This window comes from Carlito syrichta, unplaced genomic scaffold (assembly GCF_000164805.1).
Source record: "Carlito syrichta isolate Samal-C Ts95f unplaced genomic scaffold, Tarsius_syrichta-2.0.1 Scaffold304473, whole genome shotgun sequence".
NCBI lineage: Eukaryota > Metazoa > Chordata > Mammalia > Primates > Tarsiidae > Carlito > Carlito syrichta.
This window is the reverse complement of record NW_007248569.1, coordinates 662,135-679,354: the sequence shown is the minus strand read 5'-3', so window position 1 is coordinate 679,354 and position 17,220 is coordinate 662,135. Positions and strand designations below refer to the sequence as shown.

General features: G+C 39.0%; 1 protein-coding gene across 1 annotated transcript in view; it reads right to left on the bottom strand.

Moving 5' to 3' along the window:
* LOC103262380 (microtubule-associated serine/threonine-protein kinase 4-like) overlaps positions 1-17,220 on the bottom strand; it is a gene marked incomplete at its 3' end in the record, with an annotated part of 411,003 nt that overhangs the window by 47,229 nt on the left and 346,554 nt on the right. The window contains exon 6 of the mRNA XM_008060005.2: positions 2,222-2,310. Within this exon, the coding sequence (XP_008058196.2) occupies positions 2,222-2,310 (89 nt within the window). The remainder of the gene's footprint in view (positions 1-2,221; positions 2,311-17,220) is intronic.

Sequence of the window (17,220 nt, the reverse complement as noted above, 5' to 3'; positions counted from 1 at the left end):
TCTGTAGTTCCAGCTACTTGGAAGGTTGAGGAGGAAGGATCGCCCGAGCCCAGCAGGTCGAGGCTGTGGTGGTCACGAGTGTGGGTGACAGAGTGAGACTCCAACTCAAAAAAAATATAATATATATATATATAATATATATATAGCATTATATAATTAACATATAGAATATAATTATTATATTACACATTATATAACATATATTATACACCTAAATATGTGAGGGGGCACCCCCTCAAAAAAGAAACTGAATTATTTGGAGGGAAGACCCCTTGTAGTATATTTGGCATTTGTTCTTCCAGATCAAGTGGTCAAGCAAAGTTTTTATCTGGAAGTTTTGAGAAGGTTGTATCACGATTTGCAGAAGAAACATCCCAAGTTGTATCAAACAGGTGACTGGTTCTCCCGACATGACAATGCACCTGCCCGCACCATGCTGAGTGTTCACCGGTTTTGACCAGAAACGGCATGATCCCCTGTGCCTCACCCTCCCTATTCACCCGATCTTGCCCAAGCAAACTTTTTTTTGTTGTTTCCCCGAAGGAAAACATTTTGCCAAAGTAGAAGAGGTGAAACAAAAAGTGGTAGAAGCACCAAAAGGCATAACAACTGATGTGTTCAAAAACTGTTTTGAGCAGTGGAAAAAGCATTTTGATAGGTGTATTTCTTCAAATGGAGAGTATTCAGAAGGTGACTGGAGTTTACACATGTAAGAATACACAAGTTTTTATAAATAAGTTCTGGGTTTTTTGGAGTCTCTCTCATATATTTACCTAAACAAAATAGTGTATGTAGCATCATGTTAACTTTATGTGAAAGGTTTAAGTAATATTCATTTGTGGCTTGTTTCTTCTGCCCAACACCAGATTTGAACTTCATTCATGCAGATATGTACAGAGCTAATTCATTTGTTTTCTATGTGTCCAGTATTCTGTATATGACTATGTCACAATTCAGTTATCCGTTTTCCAACTGATAGAGATCTAGGTTGTTTCAGATGTTTGGTTATTACAAATGATGCTGGTCTAGAACTTGTCTTCATCTATGCAAGAGCTTCTCTGCCTCAAAAGTTTTACCGGGAAGAAGTCTTTGGGGATGTTAATACTTATTTTACATTATCATAATTTTATCAGTTTATCTTTTTATCTTACCACCTTTTATTTATTACCATGGGGAAAATAAAATTTCATCCCAAAGGAGCAACTACCTCTCTCTCCCTTTTTCTCTCTAGTCATATAACAGACAACTCGGAATGTCAACTTGAGAGGTCCCTTGAGATCCAGAACTGCCTTCTGCGAGAGAGAGACAGTTCTGCCTTTAACTATGAAACCAAGACCATTTGAGAGTACATCAGAGTCAAATTAGAGTTTCTATAAGAGTACAATTAAAGTAGGCTAAAAGCTCATGTTTTCCACCCATCATTCTTCACAATCCTGAAGCTCCCATTGTAAAACACAGATCCTCCTCAAAGTCCTTGAAAGTATTCAAAGCTAAAATTCCTTCTTCTGACCTTCATCTGCCTTTCTATCTTTAAGTTCTCTAAAGCATACAAGTCTCATACTCAAGTCATACACTGGGAATTTCCCTTTCTCTCACCCCATTTCTACCTCTCAAAGTCTTACTCTTCTTTCAACATCTTGTGCAAATGCCTCCTTTAAACTCTCCCAGAGTTTCCTGAGTGCATCATCTTGGATAGAACTTGGAAAAAAAAATCATGCAAAGCAGTCTTCATGGTATATTTAGTATAACACGGCTCTATCTTCCTAATTCTATACAGTACTTGAGGCCAAGGGCTTCATCACTTGAATCTTCATTGTCCCTCCAATGGTTATCACAATATACTAGACAGGTTCAGTCTTAGAAACACACTGAATAGTTCCAAACACAAATCCTCTTCGTGTGAGTTATCACGTCTACACGTTCCAAAGACATTCTAACATGGAAACCATGTCTTGCAACATCCAAAAATTTCGAAGTGGAGAAAGTCATTGAAAAAGTGACCTCATGTAAAAAAGTCTTCTATAATTCAGAGTTCAAGCACTCGAGCAGAAGATAAAGTCTGGGTGTGAACCAAACGATCAGCGAGAACAACTTAGTGATAAAATGACAGAACAGCCACGACAAGATGTGAAGACACAACTGAATCGCAAACGTTTGGATTATTTTACAAGCCCCCACCACCAAGGACAATTTAAGAACTCCAGAAAGCAAAATCTATTACCTGCGTGAGCAGAGAGAGGTGAGTGTGGTCGAGGCAATGCTGGTGACTGTCCATTGCCTATCAAGCTTTTCCGGTTGCTTGTTCGGCAACTGTCAAAAGGAAAGAAAAAATAAAATCTTAAAAAGAAAATAAAGTACCAACAACATTAAGACAGGTTCAAAGTAGGTATACCCTAGATGGAACAACCTACCCACTCATGCTATTGTTAAAGTTATTGTGAATTATTATGCATTCACGAATACTTGAGGGGAAGGCTGCCACTTGAATATCAGAATATGATGTATTCATATAGCATAACACCATCAATATTCCTCACCTCCAGTGGAGCAATCATCAAATGCCTTCTTTCAGAGCTTGACTGCAAATATGTCACATGTCATACACACCGGTGATAAATTAAGGATTCAAATCAGCAAACCACAGGTAGCATCTTTGTTGACACAAAATTTCTAATACAAAATTACATGCAGTGAAGCGCAATGACATTAATCTTACAATGATGCACTAATTAAAAATCTAATTATTTAGACAAATTTCATATTTGTGCCTTTTGTCAACAGAACAGCTGATGCCTGAGAGAAATATATTTCACCACTCATCCATTTTTCATCCTGTATATGGCATTCACAAATTCTTTATTAAGGTAAATGTTTTGGAATCATAAAAACAGATTCCAGTGTATTAAAAGAATAGTGATGGGTCTTTTCTCCGGGCAGGTATTGGTTTTATCCAGAAAGTAGAAATCAATTACTACATATGGGCACAAGGCAACTATTTTTTTTTCTTGTTTCTGCTAGGAAGAAGTTATAAAATGGCTAATTTGATTGCAAAGTTACTTTCACAAGCCTCAAAGAACAAGGCAAACGCAAAATCAGCAGATGGTGTATATCTTATTTTCATTTGCTTTTCTTCAATACAAATGGGCACTTTTTTCTTATTATCAGTACAACAGTCAGCAAAGGGTGACAGAACCCAGCAAGTGACCTCATTTAATTCATCTATAGCAAGGTCAGGGTTCTGCGACTGTCTCCGTTGTGCAGTCCCCAACCTCCATTAAGAGTTTATTGCAATTCTTTCGTAATTCAGGACAGACATCTCCCATACCAGCTTCCTGAAACAGGAATTTCCACATGACTTCCAAACTAGGTAAAGTGAGTTGACATATTCAGGGTTTGTATAAAATGCTTGAAAAGAACACTTCTAAATATTCAAATGTACATTTTAAAACCAAACCTAATTTCTTGTAGTAATATTGACTTGGGAGTTAGGTGTTTGCTGCTTATTTTCATTTGTCAACATTCCCATATTTATAATTTCTTAAGGTCAGGCAGCATCATTTTATTCTCCTTACTGCAGCAATCAACATCCCCTAGCATTATCTGAGTTTAATTAAGATCATGTTTACTCAGCCTTAAAGTTGTTAATAAGAATAGGCTCTTGATACTTAATTACAAAGATGGGTTGTGATATTATTAACTCATCTATGAAGAAATGTATTCAACCTATTAAATTCATAATCATTAAATCAGATAGATTGTTTTTAAAAGATACTGTATAATGTATTTAGTGTTAATTCAAATTAATGTCTCTTTTCATTTCAATACAGAAATATTAAACATATTAACTTGCTGATGCTAATTTTAAAAATTATAAATGACAAATCTATATCCTGGAAATCTCAGCAAATTTATTTGAGCAAAATAACTGAAATTCAGACTACCACAAAGATGGCTATGTGTAGTTTTTTTCACATTTGCTATGTGATCTACATCCTTTATAAAGATCTGCTCAACATATTTAATTATTAATGTCTGTGTATATAAATACAATGATTTAAGAAATGTGTATCTGTATATAAATACAATGATTTAAGAAATGTGTATCATTAGTAAAGACTACTTTTCCTAGGGATATCAGTGAAATATTCTGGCTTATTTTTTAAAATTAAAAAAAAATTTTAGATATTTTATTTTATATCTATATCTATTTTATATATCTATATCTATATCTTTTTTTAAAAAAAAATAGAGACAAGGTCTTGCTATGTTGCCCAGGCTGATCTTGAAATCCTGGGCTCAAGCAATCTTCCTTCCTTGTTCTCCCAAAGGCAGAGATTACAGACCTGGATTTACAGACAAGTGAGTCACTACTTACTTAAAACTAAATTTTCTTTTAAAATAACTTTCAAAATTGAATTTTCCTAAGAAAATATACTAATATACTACCACAACAAGCAAAATAGTCAACAATTTAGATTTAAGCCAAATAAAGAAAAACACAAGCAAAAATACTTCACAATTGTATTGGTAATTTAAAATCTATCAAAAGGGTAGCAAGTGATTTTTTTAAAATCTCAGAAAGAAATGTCTAAGTAAAAATCAAGAATAGACTATACTTGTTTGGTCAATATAAAAACAGGTTTACATTACAGTCATCATGTGTTTGCCTACTTCTCGATAAAGATTAGTAATCTATACAAAATAGATGATTCATTATGAATGCAATGCAGAGTGAAGAAAAACACAGGCTATATCATCTGTGAAAACATGAGCAACTTAAAAGAAGAGAAGTTGAAAACAAATTGCCTCGGAATTTGAACAGTTTGCCACATTTAAGGTCCTGACAGAATGTTACAGAAAACTTTAAATAATTGGAGGTATATCTTATTGACAAATGCCATGAACAAAGTACAATTCATAACTAAAAATGTCTCCTCTAACCTCTTTAACATAAGGATAAAGATGGTATTAAAATTATAGCAGACTTGTAACTTTCATGAATCTCTCTCAACAATCCAATAGGCAGTGTTTAAATATCAAATGTCTCCAATATGGTAAAATCAGTGCTTATAAAATACAGGCCAAGACAGATTTCCATGTGTTCACAGAATATATATCTCTATACTTATGAAGTAGGGTCTTAGCCTCACAAATGAATTTGTTGCTAACATTCTTAAGGGTAAAGGGGCATTTTTATACTGTCTTTAATCCCCAAATACCTAGCACTTTTTTTTTTTTTTGAGTTGGAGTCTCACTGTCGCCCAGACTGGAGTGCAGTGGCCGCTCCCGGCCACCGCAGCCTCAACCTGCTGGGCTCCGGCGATCCTTCCGCCTCAGCCTTCCAAGTAGCCGGAATTACAGGCATGTGCTACCACGCCCGTCTGATTTTTTGATTTATTGTAGAGATGAGGTCTCGCTGCCCAGGTGGGTCTCGAACCCGCGGGCTCAGGCAATCCACTCTCCTCAGCCTCCCAAAGGCGCGGGATTACAGGCTGAGCCACCGAGCCCGGCTTACCTAGCTCTTGACATGCACTAATAATGTTTTTTTTTTTTAGTTGGAGTATCACTCTGTCGCCCAGGCTGGAGTGCAGTGGCACATTCACGGCCACCCCAGCATCGACCTGCTGGGCTCCAGCGATCCTTCTGCCTCAGCCTTCCAAGTAGCTGGAACTACAGGCGCACACTACCACAGCCTGCTAATTTTTTTTTATTTATTGTAGAGACGAGGCCTTGCCAAGTTGCCAGCGCTGGTCTTGAACCCATAGTCCCAGGCAATCCACTCACCTTGGTCTCCCAAAGTGCTGGGATTATAGGCTGAGCCACCAAGCCCAGCCACACTAATACTTTTAACATCCTGGAACCCTACTGAGATATTCTGTAGATGAATTTTCTAGGGTGCAGGAGGGAACAGTCACCAAATTTTATTACCCTAAGTATCTGATTCCTAATAAATGAATTAAAATCTGCACTTAACCCCACAAAAACTCCAGGTGGGCAGAACTATGAGTGTTTGCCACCTAGACTGCCACAGCTTCTGGTACAACCTAAGCTAATACTGATGTTGGGGTGAAATGCTAAGCTGACCTCTGTCATCCAGGATCAGGCACTTTTCTTCCCATGAAGGGAGGAGTTGACGGCAGCTGTCTGTGAGGCAGGCTCCCCAGGTGTTCGAGACAACACCTACTCATTTAATCCATTGAGATAAAATAGTGGCAAAATAAAGGTTCCTTTCCTTTCACCATCATGACTAAGGCAATTCTTCTGCCTCGCTTTTTTTCAAGCAGAGTCACCAGAGGGTAAAACAGGTGATGTGCTACCAGGTAAAACATAAACACCAATTCCCCCGTAGCAAAAATTTCTTGTTTATGATTCATCCTCATCCAAGCATTTGAGTTTGTCAAGAATCATCTCCTGTTTTCAGCCTTAGGGACAGAGGCACACAAATGTGAAACTGAAGAAAAGTTCAGAACTCAGGTTTCAGCTATTCCATTCCTAAGTGCATTCTTTCAACTTCATTCTTCAGGAAGAAATGGAAGCCATTCATACTGCCCAGCCTCCCATCTGAAAACCAAAAATAAGCATAGCCACTTCCCATGAAGTACCACCTTGCTCCGTTCTCCAGTTGAACCAACACCTGGAAAAACTTAACTTTTCCTGTGGATAACATGCTAAGTTTTATTCTCCTAATTTGGAAGATGACTACTATTGTTCTGTTAACACAATGACACCACCTGATTCTTAACTTGCAAAATCAGGAGACAGCCATATACAGGCAAAGACGGACAATGGATTGAAGCAAGAGCTGATGATCACAGGTGAAGCATTTCTTTTTACCTCATTAATTTGGTTCCTCCCTGGCAAGCTTTGTCTAAGGACACGAGGCGCAGGAAGGCAAGTCTTACGCGCACACACCCTGAAATGCACCCGTCGGACCATGGGCTTGAGATCTGAGAAAAATGGGAAGGCGGAAGGATGATGACAGCCCCTTGAGGGAGGAGGACTGGCTGCCCCCTGCAGGCTGAGAGGCAAGCAGGCGGGGACAGAAATCTACGTACGGAAAGGGCGTCACTACTGGACGGGTGTTGGGGTAGAGATGCTATGGAGTGACATGAGGCCACCACCAGGGAGTGTTTTATTTGCCTGAATGGTTTTTGCTTAGTCAGGTGAGGACTCAACAGGGCATCGCGTTCGTTGTCAGCATCACCAAAACAGTTTCACAGGAGCTTTTCAGTCTCATATAATTACAGCCCACAATGCCTCCCATTTGCTGGGAAGTTAAGGAGACGGGTCACACACTTCAACATCATGAGCCAGTCAGGCGTGGCTCCACGGGAGGAACCATGAGGAATATGGGCTACTGAGCGGAAGGAGGGTGGGGAGGGAGGTGTCTGTATTGTTGGTCCAAAGTGCCCACATTCCATTTCTGCCTGGGTTGTCCTTATGCTCAAGGTTCCATGAGAGGCTTGGCGAGACCTATAAACGGTTCACATCTGGGTCTGGTATTGGTCTCCTGGCAGAAGAACCTGTTAACCATCCCCTCCCAGGCCCTAAAAGCTGTGAGGTCCACCAATCTGTGGCCTTTTGCAGTTGTTCTGAGTACTGAAATCCAGCTTAATTTTAAATTACATTCCCTTTGAGACATAAGTTCTGCTCATGTCTGATCATAGCAAGACCACTGAGAAGGGGAAACCCCAACAGGCAGTAATTTTTACGTTCACAGCTGACTTGAAAGGTCAACACTCAGAACAACATATGACTAACCACCATTGAGGGGCAGTAATAATATCATGAATTGAATAAGAAAAGCCCCAGCAATTGTGGAAAACTAGGCTACAATTTATTACTTCATCCCGATGAAAAATTTGATGATTTGCACAGGAGACCCATTATAGACCAAAGCGTTACTGTCCATGAACATCTGCTAACTACTTCCTAATACCTTACTAGAATCTGAATATGTGAATATTCCTTAAATAAAGAGGAAGACTGAAGTGGAGGAAATTGGGCATGATAAGAAGACAGAAATAATCCAGGTAATATGGTATCATTGAATAAATGCTATTAATTAGGTAGACTTCTGTTTCCATTTCTTTACAGTGAAGGGGTTGAACCAGAGGAGAGAAATGGTCATAAACTTTTTTTGTCCAAAAAAATGTTTAAAAGATAGAAAAATAATCCAACAATTCTCATCACACTGGAACAACTACATCATTTGTCAAATTTTTTCTATCTTTAAAATATATACATATTATATATATATATATTAAAAAACATGAGCGTAGAACAAAATGTACCTTCTGAAGTCCAAACCAGTAATCTTTTCCAGTCTGCAAACAGGCAACTACTGAAATAATTGTGGCTAGTAGCTTTCCCATTCATTCTTGGTACCGTAGCATGCATACAGTTAGAATGAATGTTATGTGTGTGGTTTTACATTTTCACCAGTAGCAACATTACTACTACGAGACAGAATGATAGAGATTTGGAACTGTACAAAAGAAATTAATGGTTTCCTTTCAAGGACTTGTTCGGCTTTGAATAGTGGATCCCCACCCTCACCTTTCCCATCCCTTGGGAATTATCTGATTCTATAAAAAGTACACATTTCATTGTCTCTCTATTGACCAGCTATTTTAACTGTAGAGTTAAAGTTAAGTTGTAGAAAACAGCCATAATGAAAATGATTGCTGTCTGTAATAAATAAATTTGATCTGGTGAACATATAACTGACAGCTGTCTCACAGAAAGATGATCTCAAATATTAACATCATTGTCCTACAAGATAGTAACCAGTTTTGTATCTATGAGAAAATTCATTTCATAATTCCTGATATTATATATAGCCTTATATATGTTTGTTTTTTTAAAAAAATCTCTTTGAACCTTTTAAAATATGTTATTGCTGCCCTCATTAATAAGTTAAATAAAATATTTGATACACATTCATTGTATATTTGTATGAGAGTCATGTTTTTTACTTTTGGATAATTTATACTTTAGCACATACTATACATTATTTTCTGTAACTTACTTTTTTTCACACAACATTATGCTTTTGAGATTTAACCATGGCAACATAAATATAGGTCTAATTCATTGCTTTTGTAGATTATTCATTTGAAGCAAATTTTAGAATTCTTAAATGCACTAAAATTATATATCATGGATATTTCTTTTTCCTCTTTGCAACATTAAATATCTAGAACTCTGTGCATTTGATTGCAAAAGGCTTGAAAAATGTCTTTAATAAGAGGCTGTATTTGAAAGAAAAATTATATCATGCAACATAAAACACATCTTCCTTAACATCTTTGGACACTTTCTCCCCAAATTCAGCTTATTGCTGAATTTCACCTGGCTATCTCTATCTCTGCCTGCATTCTTTGTCTTCCCGTGGAAATAACTTTGTCTTTCTCAGGTCAATCAATCAATCCTTTCTCTCTGGGCACCTTCAAGTCTACATCTCCACCACTTTTCTGAACAGCTCAAGGCCACACCCAGTAGCTGGCTGAATAAGCACTATTCTTCCTTAGAAGGCAGTCAAGAACAAAGTTGTAACATCTCTGCTTCTGTCACATATGCTTTGTTGCTGATGTGAAGTTAAGAAACTTGCTGGTGTCTTCCCTAGGGCCCATGAAATCAGGGCTCCTCCCAGGCTTTCATTAATTCCTTCATCAAATTAATGTCTGAGTGCCTAGTATATGCCATCACAGAAGGTAAGGCATGATTCTAAACAAACAAAAATCCCTGCCCTCAAGAGGCTTACATTCTGAAGGGGAAAGCAGATACAAAGCCCAAAGTAAATTAGTAAAATGTATAGTATGTTAGATGGCGAGGGAGAAAAAATTATGCAGAATGAAGGACAGGCAGTGGAATGCAGGTGTGGGAGTTCACAATGCCAAAGAGGTGGTCAGCAAAGGCCTCGCTGAGGAGGTGAGAGATGTCCGGAAAGCGAGGGAATGAGTGTCCAGCAAGAGCAACGGCCCTGAGGCACAAGCGCTCTGGAGCAGCCCGCAGGCCAGGTGGCAGGAGCAGACTGAGCTGGGGAGAGGGTGACAGAGACGACAGCACGTGCAGGCTGGCTTTTAGCTTCAGTGAAAAGGGAAGCTGGACATACTCTGATTTTGTTTTAAAGAGAATTATTCCGGCGGCTAGGTTAAAAAGAGAAAGCAGGAAGGCCCGTTAGGAAGTTAGGTTGATGTGCACCTAACTCTTACCTTCTGTGATTCTGCTTTAAAATATATAAATGTATTTCAGAAAATTAGTTTGAACAAAAGTGACTCCAAAATTCCTTGTACAGTCTCCCAAAAACTGAAGCGATAGGTGTCGACCAAGCCTGAGTGTGTATGAGTACCAACACCATGATCCAGTTCATAGTTATCCAGGGGACGTGGTTATTTATATTATTGGCTTGATATTGAACTCAACTTTTCCATTAGGAGAAAAACTCTTTCTTAAAGGCATTCATCACAAAGGGAATGAACGGTTGCTTATACTGTTTTCACCTATAAACAAAAACATTTAGGCTAATTACAGTTGCTAGAGGAGGGGGACAGGTCTCTAAGCTTTAAAAAATTTTGAGAAAAGTCAATAGGGAAAAATATATATTACCTTATATAGTACTTCTTGAAAATATATCTAATCCATTAAGATAAGCCCATAGTGAGGTCTGGCCCAATTTTCTGTCTTCATAGAGGGAAAGAGAGATAGTTGAACATATAGATATTTAAAAAGGCACTATCCAGTGTAGCAAATATTTATGGAGAGTCTATTCCTATGTACAAAGCACTGTGCGAGATAAGAAAAGGACGACATTGTCCAAGTGTTTAACGTATAAAAGAAGAGATAAGAGTGATTCACAGGCAACTATGTTCTAAGGGAGCTTCTAGAAAAGAGGCACAACAAAATTTTTTTTCTTTCTCAAGTGTGAGATAAATTCCCAATCGTCTTTTAAACACATTTTCATAAACACTAAACACTAGAATTTTAAAGCATAGACTATGCATTGCAAATTATCTATCAGTTTCACAGGACTTTCCTAAATCATCTCTTAATCACAGTGGTCTGCCTGACTCAAATTTAGTCATGTGTCGCTTACAAGGATACATTCTGAGAGACATGCTGTTAGGGATTTCATCCGTGTGTGAACATCACAGAGGTGCTGCACATACACTAGCAATGAAGGCATAGCCCACTATACACCTAGGCTGTATGGTATAGTCTACTACTCCTGGGTTACAAACCTGTACTGCCTGGTACTGTACCCAGTGAAGGAAACCGCAACACAATGGTCAGTATTTATGTATTGAAAAAAGAAAAATAGTTCAAAGCAGTCTGAGCTATGTGAGGTATGTGAAATTTATCAGGCCCAGAGAGATTTGAGTATGTGATTTCAGTCACGTTACCCCATGCCTAGGGGTAATTGTCTAAAGGCAGTTTGTTCTGACTGGCTGCCTTACCCGTTATCTTCATGTTATCAGAATCTGTGATACAAGGAACAATGTATAGCCAATCGGTAGCTTATGTTATTTTAGTATAAATTATTGGCAAACAATTTAGGAACCACCTCTTATTTCTTTAAATATCCACTTGTAACTGCTGCTCACTGGAGCGTATATTCAGAGCAGCTTGAATTTATGTTCCCAACGTGCAGTCCTCAAACGTGGCCCCAATGACCTCTCTACTCATATTATTTTTGCCACAGCTTTCTCCTTGTTAAGTTTACAGTATCTAAACACAAAAAGGGCACAATAAAGATATGGTGTTGTAATCTTATGGGACCACCTTTGTAGATGCTGTCTGCAGTTGACTGAAATGCTGTTACATGGCGTATGGCTGAACATTTAAAAAAAACTAATGTCTTCTGAGTTATTCTCCATTGTGTGGCTATATTTCAAAGCTGGACATACAGACATAGCTATTTCTATGTGGTTAACATGGTGAGCTCTGATGTCGTATTAGCAGGAAACATTGGTGGCTGACATTCACCTTGTTGTATAACAGTAATCATGGCAAATACAGTAGTACTCTGTGATCACTCATTCACTCAATAACATAACCTGGAATTGTACATGGAGTTTACAGCCTAGGAGTGGGTGACAAGTTCCCTGAGAACAAGGATTATACTTTTTATAACACTGGATCCCTTTTGATACCCAGAAAAAGAGAAAAAATAAAAATGATTTGACTAGACATACATTAAATATTTTGAATGATTAGCTAAATATGATCCCTGCCTTTAAGAAGTTTATAATTTGACCTGGAGGACAAACATGTACTCTAATTTATAAGACTAACACGATATAAGATATTATAATATAGCTTAATAGTACTGAATTGATCAAGGCCATGCATATGACTAAGAAAACATAGTGAAGTACGTAGTGCTGGATGTATGGTGTGAAACATCTCACTGGAACCATCAACATACATATCATTCTGAATAAAATTATAGTGGGGTCATCAGTCTGATTAAAAGAAGGAGCATTGCACAATGATCAAAGTCCAGTAGAAAAATAAAGTCCAGGAAATAGTATGATGCAATTTATAGCAGCAGGATAAACTCAACTCTTAAAAAAAAATGTTGTAAGTTAAAAGTAATTAAAGTGAGAAGTGCCTATGTCTCAATAACTAATACCTTAGTAGTTCAGGGTAATTTATCTGCAACATGAGTCATAAAAGGTACCTAGGAGTTCTAAGTCATCAGGACAGGCCATCTATTTACAGGAGGGATGTTACAGGCTGGGAAAGTCAGTGATGGAGAGGACTTTGGGAGTTAAGGTTAGTACAAAGATCAAAGACACATAATAAAGAATGCCACTACTTGGGATGAGGGTGGAAAGGGAGCATGAGGAGGCCAGGTAATTATCTCTGATCTGAGAGCTAAAGGGCATGTACTGTATCTTGGAAACTTGCTCCAAAGGCTGATGTTGGCCAAAACAAAGTAGGGGGTCATTAAAAACTCAAGATGCTACTACTTGACAACCTACCTAGGGCTGGGCTATCAAAGAGGCAAAGATTGAAAGTTGGGGAAAGGGTAGAGTTGGTAGAGCCAGTCTTATAACTGGGTGAAAGATCAGGATCAAAATACCTAAGAATAGATATCCCAACTGTTGACTGCCCACAGGGCAGTTACAGTCAGGACCAAAGAAGTCTATAGACATACTGGGGAATTAAGAAAAACTAAACACAAACTATAATGTTGCAATATAATAAGCATGAGTACATCAAAGTCACAATTGATGTATCTTTTTCTATGTAGCAGAAAACCAAGTTCAAAGTCCTACTGTAAAAATGACTTTAATCAATTTAATTTAATGGCATTGCATTATTCTTAACTGGCCAGTGATAAGGAAATGAACCTTAAAAAGGCCTTATACAGTGGGGACAGCCCCAAACCAGAGTGAATGCAACAGCTTAAAACTAATGCTCTGAACTTCCTTTCTGGAAATACTAGAGCAAAATTTTACTATTAACTTCTTACATACCTCATCTCCCACTCGCATGGCTTTTATGAAATGGTCACTGGCTTTAAAAAGTTGGGTTGGGAGATGTCCTAATGTCCAAAATTTATTTGGATATACACATCACAGCTGAACTAGCATAATATAGTTTTACCCATTCCAGCCTTCTCCATACAGAAGTTAAATCTCAGTTTAACTTGCTACACCTATAAGTTTTTTTTTTTTTTTTTTTGAGTTGGAGTCTCACTCCGTCACCCAGACTGGAGTGCAATGGCCGCTCCCGGCCACCACAGCCTCGACCTACTGGGCTCCGGCGATCCTTCTGCCTCAGCCTTCCAAGTAGCTGGAACTACAGGCGCGCGCTACCACGCCCGGCTAATTTTTTTATTTATTGTAGTGATGGGGTCTTGTCAAGTTGCCCAGGTGGGTCTCGAACCCGCGGGCTCAGGCAATCCACTCATCTCGGCCTCCCAAAGTGCTGGGATTACAGGCTAAGCCACCGAGCCCCGCCCCTATAAGTATTTAATTTGGTGAATATATTCTAGTCTATCAGTAAAATTGAGATATAAAGCTAAGCCCTTCCTATAAAAGACTCCGTTCTTTCTAGTTCAGAGGACGCTGGGACTGCTCCTTTCTGATCCACAAAAGGGAGGGAAATTTACTTCCTTGATACTGAATCTCCTTTTATGACACTCAACAGAAGTGTATTTCAAGCCCGGAATGAACAGCACGGCTCTTTAACACCTCCCAGCTCGAGAGCATTTTGCTTTTATATAGCAGTTTGGCATCACGCTGTGCCCACCAGTGAACTGCCCCCACTCCATGTGCCTCCACAATCGGAACACAAACACATAAACACGCGAAACCTACAGCAGAGCTCCACTTTGTTCTTTTCTGTGAGGGAAAGTCATGTGGCAATAAGCCAGTGTCTTTCTGTTCAGTATGTTTTGTCTTGTTGCTAGCTGCTCCTAATTCAGTATCTTTCAAAATGACATTCTGTTAATGGCATGAATGTCAAAGCTTTGATAATGGGCAGAAGCAGAAGAAAATGTTTCCTCAATGGAGAAGCCAAAGGAAAAGGGCCAAATGGATATTACAATTAGTTTTGTGTTTATCCCATACTTTGGTACTTAGGCCCCTACTATTTACTTCCAAACATGCAAGGGAAGCGGCCACTAAGGAGAGAAGAATAGCCCACTTTGGTGAAAAGCACGAGAAAAACAAGGTCAAAGAAATGTTTCCCCTTAATTAACTTGACAGATGTCTTTTCTTTTCCTCATTTGCATCCTACGATGTTTTCTTAGTCATTCTCTCATTTTGTGAAGATGAAATTGGCCACAAGGAACCAATTCTGTTACTAAGGACAAAAGAACTGGGGAAATACCAGAACATGCTTGCCTGGAAGTTGCTCAGTGTTCAGTCTGGGTAATGAATACTCCTTACTGTGGTCATTTGTGGCCGCGTAACAGAGTCTTAGGTCTAGAAGATGCTGCAGCGACTTGCCAAGGTGGTCCCACTAATGAGTGGAAACAGAGCCTAAGAAGGGAAGTCTTGCAGCTCCCACAACCAGGGCACATTCAAAGTTAGAAATCTGCAGTGGACCTACAGATACATTTACCTACTTTTTATGTGAACGTATAATAACTCTGCTCCACAAAGGAGGAGACAATTCTATTTGATGAACTGCCTGTTTCTCAGAAGAATGCAGTTAGAAGATACAAGGGCTTACCATTGGTAGATCTAGCACCAACTTCCAAGCCCCTAAAGCTTCAATTTACTGATCTGTACAATGGGAATAAGAATATCAACTACCACAGAGGGCTGTGTGGAGATGAACTGAGATGATGCATGTAAAGAGATTACCACAGTGCCTGGCACACAGCAGGTGCCTTATATATATTAGCCCTCAAAATAAAACATTTGACCTTTCTCTTTTATATACATTCCCTCATACACATTTTTGTTCTTGAAATGTCATATTAGGCTTTCCCTCGAGGATATTGGAATAAGAAGTATAAGACTGTCCACAGAATTAACTTCTAAAATCAAAACAATGAATTATGCAAGAGCTAAAGAAGTGGGTTCTAGAGCAGCAAGACGATAGCAAATATAAACATTAACCTTGCTATAGAAAGAATGTACCAAAAGAAAGGTGACTGGTGGGCTTTAGAAACACAGAAAAACAAAAGTTTCAGAACCACAAGTTCAAAGTATTCACCTAGCACTGGCCAAGGGCTTCAAACTGACAATGTCAACCGGGAACAGCATGTGAGGGACTGCACCCAACAGACTTCAGTGTTTCAGGCCCACTGTCAAAGCTTCCGAAGAGGAGTTTTTCAAAGGTAACCATAGTGATATTCAGCAACGAGATATGTAGCACTTTTTCTAGGATGAGTTTGCGAACTTAACTGTCAGACCTCGTATATGGCCATAGTGCTGAGACCTAAGTTTATGAGGGTACATATAATCATTATTGGGCTTAGGTCCCTCAAACTTCTTATTCTCTGCTCTGTAGTTAAAAACACAGGTTCTGAAGGCAGATTGCCTGGGTTTGGATCCCAGTTCTCCCAACTACTAGCTGTGTGATCTTGGACAAGTTACTGACCTTCTCAGTTCTTCTTGTTAGACATGTTAGATGGCATGAGCGATTAAAAGCATCGGGCTAAGCTGAACGGGTGGATGCTTGTCCACCCATCAAAGCAATTGTGGAACTTTCTGGAATGGCCATTAGAGTTGTCGCAAGAATGTTGGAGTTTGAATTAGAGCAATGAACAAACGTTAAATTTCTTGTTAAACTTGGCAAGAGTAGAAGTGAAATTAGGGACATGATCGTCCAACTTTATGAGGATAATGTCATGAAGAACACGGCAGTGTACAAACGGATTAAAAGTTTTTTCTGAGCATCACTGATGAAGAGAGGTCAGGACGGCCAGTAACGAGCAGAACTGACGAAAACATTGCATGAATTTGTTGAATCGGGTGTCAAAATCATCGGCTGACTGTGAGAAGGACAGCAGACCAAACAAACATCAATAGAGGAACAGGAATTTTTTTTTTTTAAAGCAGGATTTATTGAGAGGACAGAAAAGCTCCCACGGTGGGAGGGGACCCGAGGGGGTTACCCGAAACAGGAAAATCTTAACTGAAAATCTTGGCCTGAGAAAAGTACAAAAATGGTCCCAAAGAAGCTCCTGCATTATGACAATGCACCAGCTCACACAGCACTGTCTGTGAGGGAGTTTTTAGTCAGTAAACAAATAACTGTATTGGAACACCTTACCACCACCTGATCTGACCCCCCAGTGATGCTTTTCTTTACCCGAAGATAAAGGAACTATTGAAAGGAAGACATTTTGATGACATTCAGGACATGAAGGGTAATACAACGACAGCCCTGATGGCCATTCCAGAAACAGAGTTCCAAAATTGCTTTGACGCGTGGACTAGGCACTGGCGTCTGTCCGTAGCATCCCAAGGGGGATACTTCAAAGGTGACCATAGTGATATTCAGCAATGTAGCACTTTTTCTAGGATGAGTTCATGAACTTAATTGTCAATCCCGTACATAAATGATATGTGCTTATAACTATGAATATATGCCTATGAGATGAAACTGGTTCTTGCGGGGGGAGGGCTACCAACCAAACCAGAATTTTGAGCCTGAAGCCTGAGGGTCAGGTACAGGAGGTAGGTCAAGTTATCAAGCTTCCCATCAGATTGTGAGGTTCTTCTGAAGGCAGTCACCTGAGTCCAGTAG